General features: G+C 38.5%; 2 protein-coding genes and 1 long non-coding RNA gene across 4 annotated transcripts; 2 read left to right on the forward strand and 1 right to left on the reverse strand.

Annotated features, from left to right (window-relative positions):
* The first annotated feature begins 943 nt into the window (after positions 1–943).
* On the forward strand, positions 944–6,360 carry LOC107837343 (uncharacterized). Its single transcript, XR_001663362.1, has 2 exons — positions 944–1,502; positions 4,414–6,360. It is a non-coding gene; the product is annotated as an uncharacterized LOC107837343 (long non-coding RNA).
* ogg1 (8-oxoguanine DNA glycosylase) lies at positions 5,807–8,914 on the reverse strand. Of its 2 annotated transcripts, XM_007562280.2 has the most exons (8): positions 8,804–8,914; positions 8,281–8,456; positions 7,890–8,185; positions 7,629–7,808; positions 7,111–7,289; positions 6,865–7,012; positions 6,742–6,791; positions 5,807–6,666 (listed from the first exon to the last, which is right to left on the reverse strand). In XM_007562280.2, exons 2-8 carry the CDS (start codon positions 8,388–8,390, stop codon positions 6,463–6,465), a joined length of 1,167 nt encoding a protein of 388 aa, XP_007562342.1. In that variant the 5' UTR covers positions 8,391–8,456; positions 8,804–8,914; the 3' UTR covers positions 5,807–6,462. The 2 variants fall into 2 exon arrangements, with proteins under 2 accessions (XP_007562342.1, XP_007562340.1); XM_007562278.2 differs by lacking the exon at positions 8,804–8,914 and having other exon boundaries at positions 8,281–8,569.
* Positions 8,915–9,336: 422 nt separating this feature from the next.
* On the forward strand, positions 9,337–17,469 carry qars1 (glutaminyl-tRNA synthetase 1). Its single transcript, XM_007562281.2, has 23 exons — positions 9,337–9,542; positions 9,892–10,042; positions 10,149–10,258; positions 11,423–11,498; positions 11,584–11,648; positions 11,726–11,779; positions 11,895–11,961; positions 12,045–12,119; positions 12,510–12,595; positions 12,676–12,762; positions 12,839–12,938; positions 13,403–13,481; positions 13,561–13,800; positions 13,880–13,972; positions 14,073–14,210; positions 14,886–14,973; positions 15,074–15,220; positions 15,457–15,558; positions 15,654–15,746; positions 16,228–16,355; positions 16,444–16,510; positions 16,796–16,921; positions 17,066–17,469. The coding sequence occupies exons 1-23, from the start codon at positions 9,432–9,434 to the stop codon at positions 17,114–17,116; spliced, it is 2,334 nt and encodes a 777-aa protein (XP_007562343.1). The 5' UTR covers positions 9,337–9,431; the 3' UTR covers positions 17,117–17,469.
* The last annotated feature ends 1,180 nt before the right edge of the window (positions 17,470–18,649 follow it).

An 18,649-nucleotide genomic window follows, 5' to 3' on the forward strand; every position in this document is an offset into this window, starting at 1 on the left:
GGGATTCCAAATATGCGTTCCTCATAAAGTAAATTAAATTGTTGAGCATCCAATTGCAGGCAGGAGGCAGGCAAAAATTATTTAATGTGAATAGCTGGGAAAAAGAGAACTTGAGAACTGTGGGTGATCAAGAGGAAGAAGCATTGATGAAAAACTTGCAAGATGTCAGAAGGGAACAAACAAATCCAAGCAAATGACTGGAAAGAAGTAGCAGTATAAACACAGAGTGTGGCAAGTGTGGCTAAAGAGCAAGTAGGTCTAAACAGTTAGATGCTTTGTGACTATGTGGCCAGAGGAGCTGAGGAAAAAAGCGTACAGGACAGAATAACTGAACAGAGTAAAACAACCAAACATAAAACTTTAAAATCCAAAATACAAATAGAACAAACAGAATAACACAAAATTCTAATTAAAAGTTCAATGGATCAAGACAGTTGTCTCAAGATGACTGGGAATCTTTGAAAATGAAATTATGACAGTTCCAGTCTGCCCTAATTCTCTTCTCAAACCACTGTAAAGGACTTTATTGTCACCAAACTAACTTGAAATCCATGCAGTATTTTCAGCTCAAAACATGCTGTTACCAATAAAGACGAGGAAACAATGGACTCAAATGAACTCTGATCATTTGCCATATGTAAACATCACCAGAGGCGTGTAAATGTGACAGCTTGTTTTTTTTGGTTGGAAGCTTTTGTCTTGACTAAATAAGAACAATTTATACCCAGCGGAGCGAGTCTTATTTCTAATGCCATGCTTATGTGTGATGGTGTTGTGTGAATTAATGTTTGTAAGGGAAGGCACCCAGTTTTATTATAGTCTATGTGTTTTTATGACACATTTCACTCACAATTATTATTATTATTATTATTATTATTATTATTATTGCAAGGATGTACTATGAAATAGCAAAGCAAATAGAAAGACTTACATTGGTATTTTGTTACATTTTGACTAATTTAACTGAAAAGTCTAGCCAGTAGCTTGAACGAGAGATTGTTTGTGCCACAGCCACAAGGACAGTAAGATGAGTCCAGATGAAACAATACTCTCACTCTGCTGTGCTACACCCCATTCTGGGTGTGTAGAGCGAGAACAAGCCACCTTGAGCCAAACTGATAGAGTTTCCTCATGCTGCACCTTGGCTCAGAGCCACTCTGTCATGCTTCGTCTGAGTGTTTCTGTTTTTACAATAACTTCTACATTTTCTTGTCTGGACACGCTGAAGGCAGCGGCTTTGCTCTGATTAAGCCTTAAACACAGACACCATCTGACATTGGCCGTGGGTGTGGATTCAGAACCAGACTACAAACAGGAACGATTCCCAGCTCCTAAAGTTCTCTTTTGTATTCTTCACTTTCATCAAACCGACTGGACCACCGAGCTGAGTCCTAAAATAACCTGGGTGGCTCAGAGGATTGTCTTAAGGCCATTAAATTACTACTGAGCCAGCAGGGGTCACTGGAGGCTTTGAGCAGGTGGAACAGAAACACTTTTGGATGGTAATCACATTATTGTCCATAGATTATGACTAACATTGTAGCCGCTTGACTAACAACACGCTGGCAATGGATTTAATGCTAGAAATGACTGCTAACTTAAAAAATGCGAAAGACCTTTTTGTTTCGCTTTTTCTTTAAGAGAAAACTGTAACATGAGAGGAGTGTTAACAGCTCTAACAAGATTAGAGTAGTAGGGTGTTAAAGAGGGGGCTGGTTCTAATAAGAAGGAAATCGTCTAGAAGAGCTTACTTACAGGACAGTTTTAAGGATTTTCAATACAACTAAGAAACATTTATTTAAAAAATTACATTTTGAAATGTATAATTTGAGGAATAATCACCCTATGCTACAAAATAAAGCAGCGGTTACATCCTAAGAAAAATAAAGTCCTATATCTATGAAATACCAAAAAATGGTTTATTTAAAGACGTGCTTTGTTTAATGCTTCCATTTGCTTTGGCACAAACTTTTAATCATGACTAATAAAATGCTAATACGATTGTTTTCTAATCTTTTATTGAGTGTTCAAGTTTTGATTTCAAGTTAATTAAATTGTATGTTTCTTCATCTATCAGTCAGTGAGATTATTGAGCCTGCAGCATACTGACCTTTCCTCTTGGCATGATTCTCTTTCTCTTGCTATCCTAAAAATTTGAAGAATAAGATAACAAGAGACACTGTGTTATTTCTCTAAGAGAAGTCTACATTCTTCTGAAATCAAACAAGAATCAGGAAAGATTTGCTACAGAAACCATCTGCATATATTCGATTTATTTATTTATTTTTTTCATTGTAATCTTTCTGAAATTAAATCAGGCATAACTTGTGTTTCGTTAAATATACACCATGGTAAAATCCAGCGTTGTATTTTGGAGTACCGTCTTTATAGGTATACCTATGATTTAGAATCCACTGTTGGTGATGAGAAAATTGGTTTATATTTCAAATATTTTTCCAACAAACCTTTATGAGAAGCTTGAGGAACGAAACACAAAATGTGTGGCCCAAGTAATACAATTTAAAGGCAAACCTGCTAATACAGAGAAAATGTATGTAAATTTCTGTTTTTAAAAACATTAATAAATATTTGACATGTTCACTCATTTTTGTGGCACTTAGTTTACAGAACTAATTTTGGTTATTCTAACTGACGTAGAACAAAAGAAGCTTAGTCTGATTTATCTTTAGACAGTGAGGACAAAAGGTACATGTGTATTTTTATTTGATGTAAGCATCTTGTTTCAAATGTATGTCTGTGACAGCTATATTTCAGATTTTGGTCTCAGTAATATTATTTTCCCACAGTTTATCCTATTTCAAATCATTTTACGCCTTCTTGGCTACAACTCTTTAGTCATTCTGTTTGCTGTGGCTAGGCCCGAGGCCCCTTTATTTCTTGGGCTCAAAGAGTTAATTTGAACTGAATTTTAGCTGGTTCAAATGCAACCATCCTCCTTAAAAATATGAGCTATTGAGTCTTAATCCTTGGCTGAAAAGCAAGGGCCCCTTCAGATGACGTATATTATCTTTTTTGACAAAATAAGCCGCTTTTATTAAGAACAGCTTTGCTAGCGACCATCTACACACTTCAGAGTCAGAACAGTTTGAGATCTGAAAGATCCTTGGCAGCTCTGTGCTCTCAGTCTTTCACTTTGTGGTTTCCCTTCATCCTACGGAACAAAGCACCCCATCTTTGGGCCCCAATGAGACCTCCATGTGGGGACCACCTTCCTGTTCTGTCGGACTTCATCACAGCTGCCTGTGGAAGTGTTAAATTTCACCACATCTAAGATGAACTCTTAAGGTTTTTGTCTGTCTTACTGTCATATGAAAACATCTGACACTGCTGTGTAAACAGAAGACAGAAAACAGAGACTGGTCCTTTTATTGGTAGAGTGAGGTCACAGTTAGATTACTCACAAATCATTAATTGTGACATTTTTTTCCAACTTATTGATAACTACTGTGTCAGACTAAAAAAGATAAAGATTAGCTTTCCTTAAAGAAAAAAAAAAAACTTCCACTTGCACTTGAATGTAACATTTGTATTGTGAACAGAGTATTTTAACATCTTGAGGCCTGATAATACATGTTAATATTAACCTTAGTGATAAACAAATTAGGCAGAACATAATTTAAGTTTAAACTTCTTCCCGCATTTAGCTTATGTACTTAAAATACTGTGTTTTAGCAATATAATAATAATAATAATAATAATAATAATAATAATATATCCTACATTTTCTGATGTATTTAGATTAACTAATACATAAACACTAAACAAACATTTGATAGTAGTTTTTAAATATTTCTAGTGTTATTAAAGGAAAGATGCAACACAATGATTAAAAAAATCTCTTTAAAGCTTAAATAAAATACTTTTATTTTCTTCTGGACAATTTCCTTCTTATTTATATTTTATGCATATAAAGCCTAACCTTTATGCATACTGCTAACCAAAGTAAGTCTACAAATAAATTTTTTGAAAGGTCCTTTTTTGCATATGACCCACTTTCAAGAGAACTTCCCCCTGAACAGTGTATGGGCAACACTGTTCAGGGGGAATATTTTAGAGTCCGTTACCACAAAACATTCCCATCCAAGCTGTTGTCAACTTCTGGAAATCGATGGAGATCTTTCCGTTTCATGGAAGCTCTGACTATGGTGCCTCCAAGTGTTTGTAGGCAGCAGCAACACTCATGCTAGAGAAAAGTAGGCACAGTAAGTTGTCCTTTTAACTGAATCACCCCTGAGGGTACAACAAAAGTCAAGACACACGTCTTACATAACGCACAGGCCACTGTTGTTTTGCTGTCCTTTGTGCCTTCACCAACATCACTGTCCCTACCTTCTGCACACACTGACCTATCCCCCCTTCTCATTTTTTATTTTTTTATTTTTATCTTCACAGTGACTCTGCCTGCAGCAGAGACGCAGCTTCTGCCCAGCTGAAGTGGAGCGGGGATGAAAGCTGAGTCACATTCTCATTAACTCGCATGGCTGCACTCTGCTCCACAAAAATAAAACAGTCCTATGGATGTACGACACGCACATCCACAGATGAAACAGCCACACACACAGGCCTCCGCTTGCTCGAAGACACGTCAAAAAACATTTCTCACATTAGAGCCTGATGGCCGTGCAGATCTAAAAAGAGTCCTTATATGAAGGAAACTAAAAAGCAGCTCTGTCATTCCTTCACATGGACATCAAACCTCCTAGACGGCCTTGCTGTCACCAGAGACACTCACAGCAGCCCTGAGCACTGACAGCAGATAACTGCGACCCCTGCTATAAAAAGATCAGCTGACACAGTCTGAAAGTGCCTATAGATAAACATATGGACACCGAATCACTCAGCGAGGATGATTGTTTTTGAGCTAACACACAGAAATACTACTCTGATCCAGGGAATGCTCTGAAGAAACACCCACTGCTGTGGCATCCTGCAGGCATCTCCAACATGCCTTCAAACACCAGTGACAAGCCAAGGAAGCAGGCAGTGACAATTCATCCAATAAAAGTGTCAAAAAGCTGAATAAACCACATGGACTCTCTGTAATAATAGAGATCAATCTGTGCTGCCATCTAGAGGCCAATTTTAGCACAGTTAAAATTGGCCACATTTAAAAACGATTTAATTCTAGTCTCTTTCAAGAACTTTTTGATCATTTGAGTTGAGAACATTTCTTTAAATTTAATTCTGTTTATTTATAAAGTTCCTCTTTATAGAAAAAAATAATAATCCAAGGCACTTTACATCTCTAAGTATCCAGTTCATGTCCTAATACATAGAAATATGAAATTAATTTAATCCAATCGTACACACACATTCAAATACAGTGGCGTACATTTCATTTCAAAGCTAGTTATAATACAATAACGTCAAAGACTTTGGAGCCACTCCTCCGCATTGAGTAAGCAAATCGCAACAGTGGAAAGAAACAACCTGCTTCACAGGAAATGATGCACCACGACCGACTGGACATTAAGAATACATGAAGCAGAACCCGCAGAAAACAAACAAACAGCAAAAAAATAAATAAACAGATGCACTGATTCAGCTCTTTACATGGTAGAAAAGGCTGGAAACACAAACTACATTAGAAATTTAAACTTCTAAAAATCTATTTTCGATTAATGGTTTGCAAGCTTTTCTGTTCGAATACATTTACTGTGGAAGAGACAAGTGGTTCAATATATACAAATCCATTCAATGAACTAGAATATCACTCAAAAGTTTATGTTTTGAGCAACTCCATTCACCAAGTGAAACACATTGTATAGCTTAATTACACACAGACTGATGTTCTCAAGTCTTTATTCCTGTTAATTACGATGAAGCTAATGAAAATGCAACATATGTGCTTCAAATATTATATTAAACCAATAGGTCTTAAAAAGTGTACCTTTATTCTGCTTACCTTAAATAAAAAAAACAATCAACTGGGCTTCCTTTGTAATTACTAGATTAGATATATTCTATTACAATAGTTTTGTCATTTGTTTTAGTTTTTGAGTCCTGATTCCAACTTTAGGACTCACTATGTTGGACAATAAAATCAGTTATAAAGACAGAAAACTCAAACATATTCCCACACAAAATGATTACAGCAAATACAGTATTTTTTTCCAGTGCTTTTGGTACTCTGTAGAAATAGTCTAGTGCAGCATTAATGAGTTTTACTGAGTTTGTGGCTCATAATGATCACACTTTTAATATTAAAATTTACAGGCTCATCATTTTTTAAATAACTATATTTTTAAAACAATCCACACTGTATGATTCGTTTCATAGTTCTAAAGTCATAAAAGAGCACAAAGTAATTTTAAAGTACTAACCCTCAGATTAAAAAAACAAAACAAAAGAGAGATAATATACCCATGAACCAATTTCCAAGAAGTTTGTAAACAATAATTCCAGTGCATGTTTGTCTGATCTGATTAAAGATCTGTGGTTTCACACCTCTTCCGTCTTGATGGACATCTTTGCCTTCTTCTGACGTTCCGACTTGGGTTTCTTCTTTTTTTCATGTCCATCAAATTCTCTTTTTACTTTTAGCCCCTTGCACTCTCCTTCACGCTCTTCTTCGTTCTGTGGCTGCTTTAAACTTTTCATTTCTTTGAGGTGCTGAAACTTCTTGAGGTCAGCACAGAATAAAACCTAAAAGAGGCAAATAAGTGGTAACAGGAGATCCACAGTGAAAGAGATGGAAACGTAGTGGATGATGATACTTACCGAATGGGCCCAACCTGCATATGGGCCCCACAGCTTTCTGAAAAAATCCCCTGCAGAGAAAAGGTTCATTAGATATTTTGTTTTTGTAGGAGGAGAACTTCAACAAAGTGTGGAAAAACCGACCTATATCTCTGTGAACTTTTTCTGTGAGGGTCTTTTGTCCGTTATCAGAAGTGTACTTATAGTCCCGCTTAGCGATCTGCCAAACATGTGTGTCCACAGGAACGGCCTCACACTTATCCAGACACATCAGACAAACACAGTCTGCCACCTATAACAAATGCTATTATTACTTCTTGTCTTAATATCTGCTCTCTAAGTTAATATCAATAAAATGTAAGGATCTAACATGTTTGCATTCTGTCTTACTTTGGTGCCAACTCCAGGGAGGGTTCGGAGAGAATCACGGGCCTCCAGATACGGGACGTTTCGTAAACCAACAAGCCACTGGGGCCCGTGTGTGTCCAGGATCTGCTTAGCGCTCTGCTGAAGGAACCGAGCCCTGTAGCCAAAGCCCAGATCCCTGAGACGTTCCTCTACACCACTGTCTGCAGATCACAAGAGCAGCATATATGAAATAAGAAACTGTGAAAAAGAAAAAGCTGCTGAAAAGGACATTATGAAGTACTAAATATGGGTACGTCAGACAAAAAGCACCACAATAAAAAATACCGTTCAACAGTGGCTTGAAAAATTAGTTACACACCTTGTACTTTTACACAACACCTAACCCTAATTTCTTTTTTGGGAAACAAAACGTAGGCTTTTTTTCTGGTTTATCTGCAAAATGAGAAGTGTTTAAAAAAATAATGTAATTTTTCGGGTGCAAAGAGACTTGGTCAATCCTGTAAAGGGCGAGCAAATCCTAATGCAAAATTTTCACGCACCTGCCAGTGCGGACAGTGTCGGAAAGTCATGGTAGGATGTTTGATCCAGCTGGCAGAGAGGGCTCCCCAGAGCCTGACACAATCTCTCCACCATGCCCTGAATACGCGAGATGTGGTTGTTGGAAGTGCAAATGAAGGAAAAAAGGCATTCTGTGGGGTCCTGACGCAACATCCGCACACCTGCAGAAACAACAAGCAGTACATTTTAGATCTGGTTCAGTTCACTGTGAAACAGTACTATGCATGAACAAACACACTAACCTGTAAAGATGTCAGAAATCTTCTTGAAGTGAGAGTCTGCTGCACCCCACTCCTTGTATAGATCCCCCAGCTTCACATGCAGCTGGAAGTAGTCTCTCAGCATCTCTGCTTCCACCTCAGAGTGGTGTGAGGCAGTGACAGACTCTGCCCTCAGAGAGTCTTCTGAGCTGTTTTCTCCACCAGCTCCACCCTGGTTTGTGTACACGTAGTACCAAAGAGTGTCTTCTGTTTGAGTCAGGGTCCAAACACGCCCCCCTATGACTCCAGTCCAGTGCCCATCAGCATTTTCTCTCCAGCTGTGAATTAATTGAATGATGCTTAAATGGAAAAACACAGGAATACTCGTATCTTCCGGTTCATTTAATGTTATGAGTTATCTGTAAACACTCACCGGAAAGTTTGTCCACAAGCAAGGGTGAGCTCCAGTCGCAGCTCCGACTTTGCGCATGGCAAAGATCGCCACAATTTAGCCCCTGACGACAACACCGCATGTTTGGCCATACTTGTTTGGAGCTAAAAGATGCCTTTACTGACCGATAAACGACCTGCAGGTCGCAGGTATGCAACCTGCAGAAAAATGAAAAGCGAATGTACACATAGCTATATGATGGATTCACTCTTTACCCGTCAACAGGCAAAATCTCCGGGTGACTAGTTTCAAGGGAGGAGATTCTATCCTAGCTAGAGGTGGTGAGATGGCCTCACCCTAAATATTTGAGGACCACACACCGATGAGGCAATAAGATAAAAAGGCACACATTTACCACCAGTTGACTTAATAATTATTTGTTAACTCTTTTGCTGCCCACAGCCCTGCTGTGACATGGACTCCCCTAGATCTCTCAAAGTTGGATGTGATAAGACACTAAAATGCTAGCAGCAGTTGTCAGGAGCAAAACTATAATGTTACTTACAGTCGGTAATTGAACAAAGTCAATGAATATGATGAACTTTATGAATTTTGGGCTCAGGTGGTGCACAGATATTTTGTATGCAGTTTGGACCAGATATCTCACAGCTTTAAGTTTGCATGAGTGCCGGTTTCCTCGCCGGCTGATAAATGGAGCTGAGCCAGCTGAAGGAGCCATCAAAACTTTCACAGAGTTAACACAGAAAATGACGGACAGAAAATAAGTTACTCTGCGATGGAAATATTCACACATGTAAAAATTAAAATAGAAAAGAGCGTTTTTCTGTTTTTAAAATTATCTCTCACAAAAATAAAATTTTATTATATTACATGTTTCTGCTAAATAGTGACTGAACTATCAATCTGATGCAACGTTACTCTAATTCTGGAAGTCCCTCCCTCGCTGATGTCAACAAACAGCTCATTGGTTAATAGCCTTGTACTGCAAGCTAAGCTCATTCGTAATTGGTCAATTCCATGTGTGGGGTTTGTGCCCTATTGGCTAATAACTTTCTAGCGTAATATTTTTGGTTCGCGTTGGACAGGAAGTCTCTCTTTCGCTCTTCCTCTGAGGAGATAGACAGTGTGCGGCGGCGTTGTGTCTGTGTGGTTCCGATTTCTAAAGAAGACTAATGGCTGAAATTTTGACACTTTTCACCTCGATTGGGCTCAGCGAGCAGAAAGTGAAGGAGACACTGAAAAATGAAGCTTTGAGTTCTGCACTAAAGGAGGGGATTATTCAGGTAGGAGCTCTCCTGTGCAGCTGGGATATGTCGCCAACTTTACTCGTTTTGAAACTAACTAAGCAATAAACATCAAGCTTAACCCTTGTGTCTGCAAATGGGGTCCAACCGACCCTACACACGTAAAACTTGGATGATTTGCCACAGTCCTCTACGTTTGCCTCCGTCCTCGCACGCACAATGGTTAAATGCCACTTTCGCTTTACATTTTCTATAGCTAAGCTTATATTTTTCACATTATTTAATTTGGGTTGAGTCCTTTCTCTTATTTCGACTGCTATTTTTAACTGTGACAGAGCTGGAGAAAAGGCAACAAATTTGATCAATTTTTTAAAACTGTTTTAAACAGGCTCAGCGTGTCAATGGGGCAAATGGAGTGGACAAAGCCATGGGCACTTTGCTGTACAGTATGGCCTCTCGCCTTAAAGACAACAAACGCCTGGTATTTCTGTCAGACTGCATCGCTCAGAGGAAAATCTGTACAGAACTACAGCTGGCAGGTAATTTCTCACAACATTTGATATGTACGATGAAGCCAATACTGAATAATAAACCTTAGGTTGATGTTGACTGCTTCCTCACGTATGTTATCTATATTTTTTGCAGCTGCTTTAGACTTTGTCAAAAGTCATCCCGAGGATCCCATCAGTCAGAAAGAGTTTGATGAAGCATGTGGTGTAGGTGTAGTCATAACACCGGAGCAGATTGAGGATGCAGTAAGTGTATAATCTCCCACTGATCTGAAGCAAAATGCCTCACAAATACAATCATGCACTCTTAGCTTTTTTGACATATCACCACATGACACCCAACACAAACCGTTGCATAGAAGCGGAAGTAAAAAATGTTTTCAAAGGTTTTTACAAATTAATTCCTGAAATTTGTAGTGTGTATTTGTGTTGAGCCTGTAAAACAATACTTCTAAATACATTCACAGGATCAATTACCGCAAAGGGTAATTTAATTAGAAAATATAGTCCATCCATGTGTAATTTAATTAAGTGACACATTTAGTGACGTTTAGTTTAATCTTGCAGCATTACAAAAACCCTAAACATGCAGCCAGTGTCACTAAAAGGATTTCAGTGAGTTAAAGCAAGTAGTCCTGACCGTCTGGACCAGGAAAAAAACAACAACAAAAAAAAAACAAACAAAATGTTTTTTTTTTCTTGAATTGAACAGTTTGGTTAATTATCACAATATAGTTTACAAATTACAATTCCAGTTTCTAAGATAGCATTTAGAAACTGGAATTGAGCACACAGTTTTCAAAAGCATAGTTTGTACATGATGCACTATAAGTAAGCTAATAAAAAAAGTCACATCCATACCTAGCAATATAATAGCAATCTCTGATCCGTCTCGTAAAATTGATTAAATCATAGTGGCAAAACTTGCTGCCTTACAGGCCACATTTATTGTGTTGGTGACTTCCAAAGCCTGCTGTTATCATTTCCTGTTCCTCAATAGACTATTGTAATCATTTTATTGCATTTATTAGAATGTCCTAGTTAAAGTCCAACTGATAGGAAACGTAATACTTAGATACTTTCCATCCAGTCTGACTGAGCCTGAGCTGATTCACAAAGAGGAATGGTCTAAAACTTTAATCTCTAGCTGCGCAAAGCTGGAAGAGACACAACTCAGGAAAACTCAAACCTATAACTCAAGCAAAAAGTTTTTTTTTTTGCAAAGTTTTGTGACTGAGGATTAAATAAAAATGGATGCAACACTTTTAATATTTTTACTTACAAAACCATTTGAAAACTGTCTCAATACTTCCACTTTAGATTTACACGGTAAACAATTTACAAACACAATAGTTTGTGTTTTTTACTATTGCAAAGTGGTGTGTTGAGTGACAGTGGACTGTCGCGCAGGTTGAGTCTGTCATCAAGAAGCACAAGGAGCAGCTGCTGACGGAGAGGTATCGCTTCAACATGGGATTGCTAATGGGTATGATCGCACATTTGGTTGAATATTATCACAGCCATTACAGCAGAACAGACAGACAGACAGAATGTCTTTTTATCTGTTGCAGGAGAAGCACGCTCAGCTCTGAAGTGGGCCGAAGGGAAGGTGATCAAAAACGAGGTGGATGTGCAGGTATGAATGGAGGAGGAGAGGGTTTGCTTTAATTAAATACGAACAGGTGACGTTACACATTACCGTTGGTCTTAAAGGTCCTGCACCTGCTGGGACCCAAGACGGAGGCGGATCTAGAGAAGAAACCCAAGGTAAGAGAGCTGTTTCATATGTGAGGGAAAGTTTAAACTACTCTCACCTGAGCTGCTTCCTGCTATGTTTTCTGGCTCTGTGTAATCACTGCATCCTTCATGCTTTGTTATGCAGGCACAGAAAGCAAAGGTGGGAGAGAATGACGTGAAGGCGAAGAAAGAGGAGGTGGTGTCATTGAATGGTGAGCCGCAGCAAGCAGACAAAAGTTCATTGAACTGTTTCTTATTTGAGCGTGTTTTTTTGTTTGTTTGTTCATATATTAAGGTGATGGCAATTTTGTGGAAGGAAGATCTCTAATGGAGCAGCTGAGAGGAGAAGCACTGAAGTTTCATAAAGCAGGTGAGAAGAAAACTCTTAGCATTTAGATGAAGTAGCATCTGTTATTGTTTCTATTGTTCTTGTTGTCAACATTAGCATTAGTAAAATGCATGTCTTTTTTTTTCAAGCTGCGACTGTATTATTGTACTTTAGTAGTCTGGACACACTGCAATACAACAAACTGCACCAGGTCAAGATTGGATAAAATATTTTACTTTCTTTGATTGATAATAATTGATCATCTGCACAGAAAAGTCATATCTTCTTACACATTCACAGATTATATTTCTTAGAAACCAGTCAAATCTCTTCCTGGTGCATTATGGTATTTTTCTGCATATTGGTAACATTAAACGATGTAACACAGGGTAATTTATTTATAGTCTGACCTTTTACTTTTTTCGTTTTCAGGAGAAAACTACAAAACCGAGGGTTATGTTGTGACTCCAAAAACAATGGATCTCCTTCGGAAACACATTGAGTTCACAGGTGGACAGGTACAGAAAAGTTAAAATAACATAAAATGAAAAGTGCTCATATTAAATGATCTGAGTTTTGCCTGCTTTAACTGCTTCAGATCCGTACCCGTTTTCCACCTGAACCCAACGGTATTCTTCACATTGGACATGCTAAAGCCATTAATTTCAACTTTGGTTACGCCAAGGTACATTTGCCTAACTTAAAATCTGTTTGTTGTTTTCTGTGAAGAAGTTTTCTCTGAATCTAAACTCTTTCTGCAGGCAAACAATGGGATTTGTTACCTAAGGTATGATGACACCAATCCTGAGAAGGAGGAGGAGAAGTACTTCACTGCCATCAAGGACATGGTGGAGTGGCTGGGTGTGTTTAGATGATGTTTTATCTGGTTATAGTGTAAGCATGATGCATGCATCAGGATTCCTCCACCATCTGAAAAAGTCTGGAATGCGATTTAAGTGTTTTTCAGGTCTAAATAAGTATGATAAAAGAAAATCAGTGTATGGACAAACTTTAGATTTTCTAGGCTTTATCCTCTAACTTGTTGTCTTCGGTCAACTTTTTGTTGTCAACCCTTCCTTTCGTCCTTGTTTGCAGGCCTTCCTTCTTTGCTTCTCCTCCTGTTCATCAGTCTGTTTTTTTCCCCAGGTTCCATACTTAAAGCCCTGACCACAGTCATCTTTGTATTTTGTATTTTTTTAATTGCTAAAAGTGACTCAGACCATGTGTAGTTGAGATCTGGAAAAGCAGGAGATTTTCAAATGAATATTATGTACGATCCTTGTATTATAAAACCGGCTTCTAATCAGCGCAGCCGTACCTCACAGGTTACACGCCGTACGACGTCACCCACGCGTCGGACAACTTCCAGAAACTCTACGACCTCGCCGTTGATCTAATCCGCAGGTAAGCGGGGGTCGAGAACGTACGCAGGGAGTTTGCTTTGATGGACGGCTGGATTTCTGATCACCCTGACTGTCATCAGGGGCCATGCGTATGTGTGCCATCAGAAGGGTGAGGAGCTGAAAGGCCACAACGTTCCTCCGTCCCCATGGAGGGACCGACCCATCGAAGAGTCTCTGGTGTTGTTTGAGAGGATGAAGAAGGGCATGTTCGCCGAGGGAGAGGCCACGCTCCGGATGAAGATGGTCATGGAGGATGGGAAGATGGATCCTGTGGCATATCGAATCAAGTACACGCCTCATCACCGAACAGGAGACGAATGGTAAGGAAACATGTTTTAGTTTTCATTTCTTTAACTCAGTTTGAATTGATTAACTTTTTTGGTTCATCTTCCTCTTCAGGTGTATCTACCCCACCTATGACTACACCCACTGTCTGTGTGACTCTATTGAAAACATCACCCATTCTCTGTGTACCAAAGAGTTTCAAGCCAGGTATATCAAGGTGTTTGATCTGTATGTAAACTGCTCTTGGCTTTGGTTTGAAGGCTTCGGTTTGATCGAGTTTTTCTGCTTTTTCATAAACGTTTTTTAGGCGTTCCTCGTATTACTGGCTGTGTAACGCTCTGGACTTGTACTGTCCCGTTCAGTGGGAATACGGCCGCTTGAACCTCACCTACACCGTTGTGTCGAAGAGGAAAATTATCAAACTTGTTGAGACTGGCGTGGTCAGGTGACAAAACAAATCTTTATTTATGTTAAGATTAAATGTATGTTTTATGTTGTTTTTTTTTCCACTCTGGTTCTTACGGATCCCCTTAGGGGAAACGAAGGGGATTTTTTAATTTTTTTATTTGCGTCCTTTCGCAATACATTTGCTCATACACCTTTGGATTTTCTGTGTGTAGTCACAAGGATAAAAACAATATCAATTAAAATTGCAAACATATTGTGAAAGAAGGCAAAGCAGGTTTTTATTTAAAAAAAAAAAACTGCATGCCATACAGACATTTAATAAAATATTTTGCAGAAAAGAGAAGATTTTACACAAATTGTCTTTGAACAAAAGACAAAATAGAAGATGGGTTCTAAAACCACCTGCCTTTAGAAAATCAGTTGGTCTTCTTTTCTGAAAGTTACAAAAAGTTACTCTTCATTATTTAGGATGTGCTGTACATAACAAAATGTCAATAGACATTTTTCTCAATAAAAATCTGCTGAGTGTTTAATTTGTTGAATTATTTAAGACTTGAGGCTTATGATATTGAAAGTTTTGAGTATAAATTACTTCAAACTACTATATTCTGGACTAATAGAGCAAACTCTGCATTACCCTAAAAGCCTTGTGTTTGATTTTGGTTCCACATACACCTTGTTGATCTTTTTTTTTTTTTTTCTCCTTATGCAGAGACTGGGACGACCCCAGACTCTTCACTCTGACTGCTTTGAGGAGAAGAGGTTTCCCCCCTGAGGCCATCAATAACTTCTGTGCACGCGTATGTAGAGTGGAGGGATTTCGATCTGCTGCACAGATCGACAATGATTTCAATGTAAAAGGAATATGCTGTTGTGTAATTGTAACTGCCTCTGTTTCAGGTTGGTGTAACCGTTTCCCAGACGACGACAGAACCTCATCTGCTGGAGTCGTGTGTGAGAGACGTCCTGAATGACACCGCTCCTCGTGCCATGGCGGTGCTGGAACCCCTCAAGGTCACCATAACAAACCTTCCCAAGGACACAAAGGTTTGTTAAATTACTTTCAAATAAAGAATACATGTGCTAAAGATTTAAAGGTTAAATTTAACCTCACTGCGATGGACTGGCGAACCTGTCCAGGGTGTACCCCGCCTCTCGCCCGAAACGTTTGCTAGAGATAGGCACCAGCACCCCTCCGGATCCCTCTAGGGATAAGGGTGTAAGAAAATGGATGGAAGTTTAACCTCATTAAGTAATCAGACTGCTGTTGTCTTCACTCACAGATGGATGTAAGGGTACCAGACTTTCCTGCCAATGAATCCAAAGGCGCCCACACCGTTCCATTTACATGCACAGTATTCATTGAACAGAGCGACTTCAGAGAGGTTAGAAGGACGATAAACAAAGAGCTCCAACAATATTTTTGTGGAAGTCTTTCATTGTGGACTTATTGATTTTTTTTATTTTATTTTTTTTGCAGGTAATGGAGAAAGGTTACAAGCGTCTGACTCCAGAACAGCCGGTTGGCTTGAGACATGCTGGCTATGTCATCTCTGTCCAGAAAGTAATCAAGGTAAATGTCAAAGTTATTTCATTTAATATCACTGTAATACAAGAAATTCGAGAAACAGTGAGTCAAAACCATTTTTAGGGAGTTAAATTTGTAAGAACGAGGTGAATCCATTTATGTTAAACCAGCCACAGGTTGCTGCTGGTTTAGCTACATATTTAAACTGCATTACTGCATGTTTTTCATGCATTTTTTTTTTTAAGATAATATATCTTTACCTGTGTCACATGGAATAATTAGATTTAAGGCACAATTTGTCTCAATTAAGTATGCATTAAGTTAAACATGAAATAATTAAGTGTAAAATTTAAAAATAGAAATAAGGAAATATAATTCTACACATGCCTATCGTTCTGATTTTTACCAGTATTTTTAGCTTCCAAGGTTGTTCAGTGCAAACATTAGTTTTGGATAAACTGTTAAATCACCACATGACGATGAAGTTATTACTCAATAAGTCATCTGATTCCTCTCTGCTACTCAGGACTCTCAGGGTAAAGTGGTGGAACTGGAAGTGACCTGCTGCAGCTCAGAGACTGCAGAGAAACCAAAGGCTTTCATCCACTGGGTCAGCCAGCCTCTGGTGTGTGAAGTGCGTCTCTATGAAAGGCTGTAAGTCAGAAACAACGACTGCCATCCACTACTAAACAACCTGTGATTTAAAAACTCAACTAAATGAGAAGTCTCGCCCGCTTTGCAGCTTCCTGCACAAGCACCCGGAGGATCCGTCGGAAGTGCCTGGCGGCTTCCTGAGTGACATCAACCCTGTAAGTCTTTGGCAAGACTTAAAAATGTATCTTCATCATTCAGTGGTTAAGCTTTGATTCAGAAAATACACTGGGCACTTTTTAGATTTATTCCAAACCATGTATAATTGTCTTTCTGGTTCACAAATATGCTACTTTGTGTTGGTCTTTCACATAAAATCCTACTGAAATTCAGTAAATGTTGTGCATGTGATATGATATTTGTAGTAGTTTAAAGGATATGAATACTTTTACAAGTTTCAGGGGGTTTACCTGAAACTTATCTTCTCACATCGTTTTCTCCAGAATTCCCTGCAGGTGATCAGCAGTGCCTTAGTGGATACCTCAGTGAAGGGAGCAAAAGTTTTGGATAAATTCCAGTTTGAGAGAGTCGGTTACTTCTCCCTGGATCCCGACAGCTCAGCTGATAAGGTACAGTTAAAGTCAAATCAAATTTGAAATGCTTTATTTTTATATAGCTAGCAGCTATTTACATAGGTCGTTTAGGTCTATATTAAATACCTACACACTCTAGTGGTAAGACATGCTGTAATATGGTTTTCCTTTCCATTTCAGCTTGTTTTTAACAGAACTGTCACACTCAAAGAAGACCCAGGGAAGATCTGATTGATTTAAGAAAAAAAAAGAGAGAAGCTGTGCTTATTCCCCGGAGCCTTCAGATACTCGACCACTGTGTTTGTATCACTTATGTTGGAACATCAGCAAGGACACAGACAGATCTGACTGAGACTGCTTTAAATTGTATGCCTTTTCTTTTTGCCTGCAACGTTTCTAATCAGCTCTTCTCATGTATGTCTCATGTGACTGGTTCGTAAAGAAAGCAGCAAACTCTGAGGCTGCTCTTTGGTCTCTTACGGCTTTACCAGTCAGTGTTAAGAGCCCCTTCAAGATTTGTGTGTCCTGTTATTTTTTTGCTGCAGCATTGTAAGCAACTTTGATAAAGAAGAAGAAGAAAAAATGGACTTCCTGAGCAAATTTTATTATGACTGATGTTTTACGTTAAGGGGATGCTCTCAAATGCCATATTTGATTTTTCTAACTGAGGTGGTACCATCCCATCTTGTGGTTCTTAAGACTCTCAGGGGTCCTTTGTACAGCAAAAAATAAAATGAATATCACAAAACTGTCTGCATTTATGATATAGTGAGCATGTCTCCATGTCCATGTAAATGGCAAGTAATGCACTGATGGTTCTTGAATATTTATACCTGCCAAAAGATTGCTCCAAATGTTAATGAAAAAGTGGGTTACCTTTTCACATTGTATTGTCTTAAGGTACAACGAGAGACGGTGTTTACTAATGCCAAGGTAGGCTGAGCCTTTTTTCATTATAAAAGTAAACTTCAGTCAGTGAACTTATAAATTCCTTAAGGAAAAAGTTTTTTTGAGGGTGGAGTCAGACCTGGAAACATGAAGAACAGTTCCAGTAAATGAGTAAGAACTTTGCCTGCTGCAGAACAAATGGCATTATTATGCCAGTGATTAATTTAGTCACGTCTTCAAAATCAGAAGTGATTACTAGACTAAACAATGAGGGCAAACCCAGGTGATTATGTTATTTAGGGCTGTAGAGTAACTCGTTGTACTGGTGTGCCTGACATTTTTTTTCTTAAGTGCACCTAAATATTTAACTGCGTGATGTTCTGAGTTTAACAATAACAGCTACAATGTTTATCTCTGTAGTCTGCATTGGCAACAAAAGTCATTGGTAAAGTATTTCTTTTAAAACAGTTTAAAGTTATGAATGGAATAGGTTCAAGGAGGCACTGGTGGACCGCCATGAAAACACCTGCTTTACATCACCACTTCTTCCAAGCTTATCTGAATCAGGATAAAACTTTTAACTCAAGTCATCTGATTCTTCTCTGCTTCTCAGGACTCTCAGGGTAAAGTCGTGGACTTTTTCAGGCAGCTCATGAACTCTGTACTCCTGGATAGATAAATGTAGCTAGCTTACCACTTTTTTGATCTTCATCCTCATTATAGCAGTACATAAAACCACACTATAGTATAACTACTACTGATGTAAACAATGATTCATCAAATACGGCATCAGAATAGCAGTTGTATGGACAGGGATACTTTTAAGATGAGATTTATATGACCACAATAAGAGCACATTAAACCGTAAACATTAAA

This window comes from Poecilia formosa, unplaced genomic scaffold, assembly GCF_000485575.1.
Source record: "Poecilia formosa unplaced genomic scaffold, Poecilia_formosa-5.1.2 Scaffold135, whole genome shotgun sequence".
In the NCBI taxonomy this organism is placed as follows: Eukaryota; Metazoa; Chordata; class Actinopteri; order Cyprinodontiformes; family Poeciliidae; genus Poecilia; species Poecilia formosa.

Bases quoted from the DNA above. Each gene is read 5' to 3' on its own strand.
- ogg1 (XM_007562280.2), bottom strand. From the start codon at position 8,390: ATGGCCAAACATGCGGTGTTGTCGTCAGGGGCTAAATTGTGGCGATCT. The intron at 7,290-7,628 runs GTGCGTGAAAAT...TGTGATCTGCAG, and splicing joins GACACTGTCCGCACTGGCAG to ACAGTGGTGTAGAGGAACGT. The intron at 6,792-6,864 runs GTCGGTTTTTCC...TTTTCTCTGCAG, and splicing joins AAAAGTTCACAGAGATATAG to GGGATTTTTTCAGAAAGCTG.
- qars1 (XM_007562281.2), top strand. From the start codon at position 9,432: ATGGCTGAAATTTTGACACTTTTCACCTCGATTGGGCTCAGCGAGCAG. The intron at 11,499-11,583 runs GTATGATCGCAC...TATCTGTTGCAG, and splicing joins CAACATGGGATTGCTAATGG to GAGAAGCACGCTCAGCTCTG. The intron at 15,221-15,456 runs GTTTGTTAAATT...CTTCACTCACAG, and splicing joins ACCTTCCCAAGGACACAAAG to ATGGATGTAAGGGTACCAGA.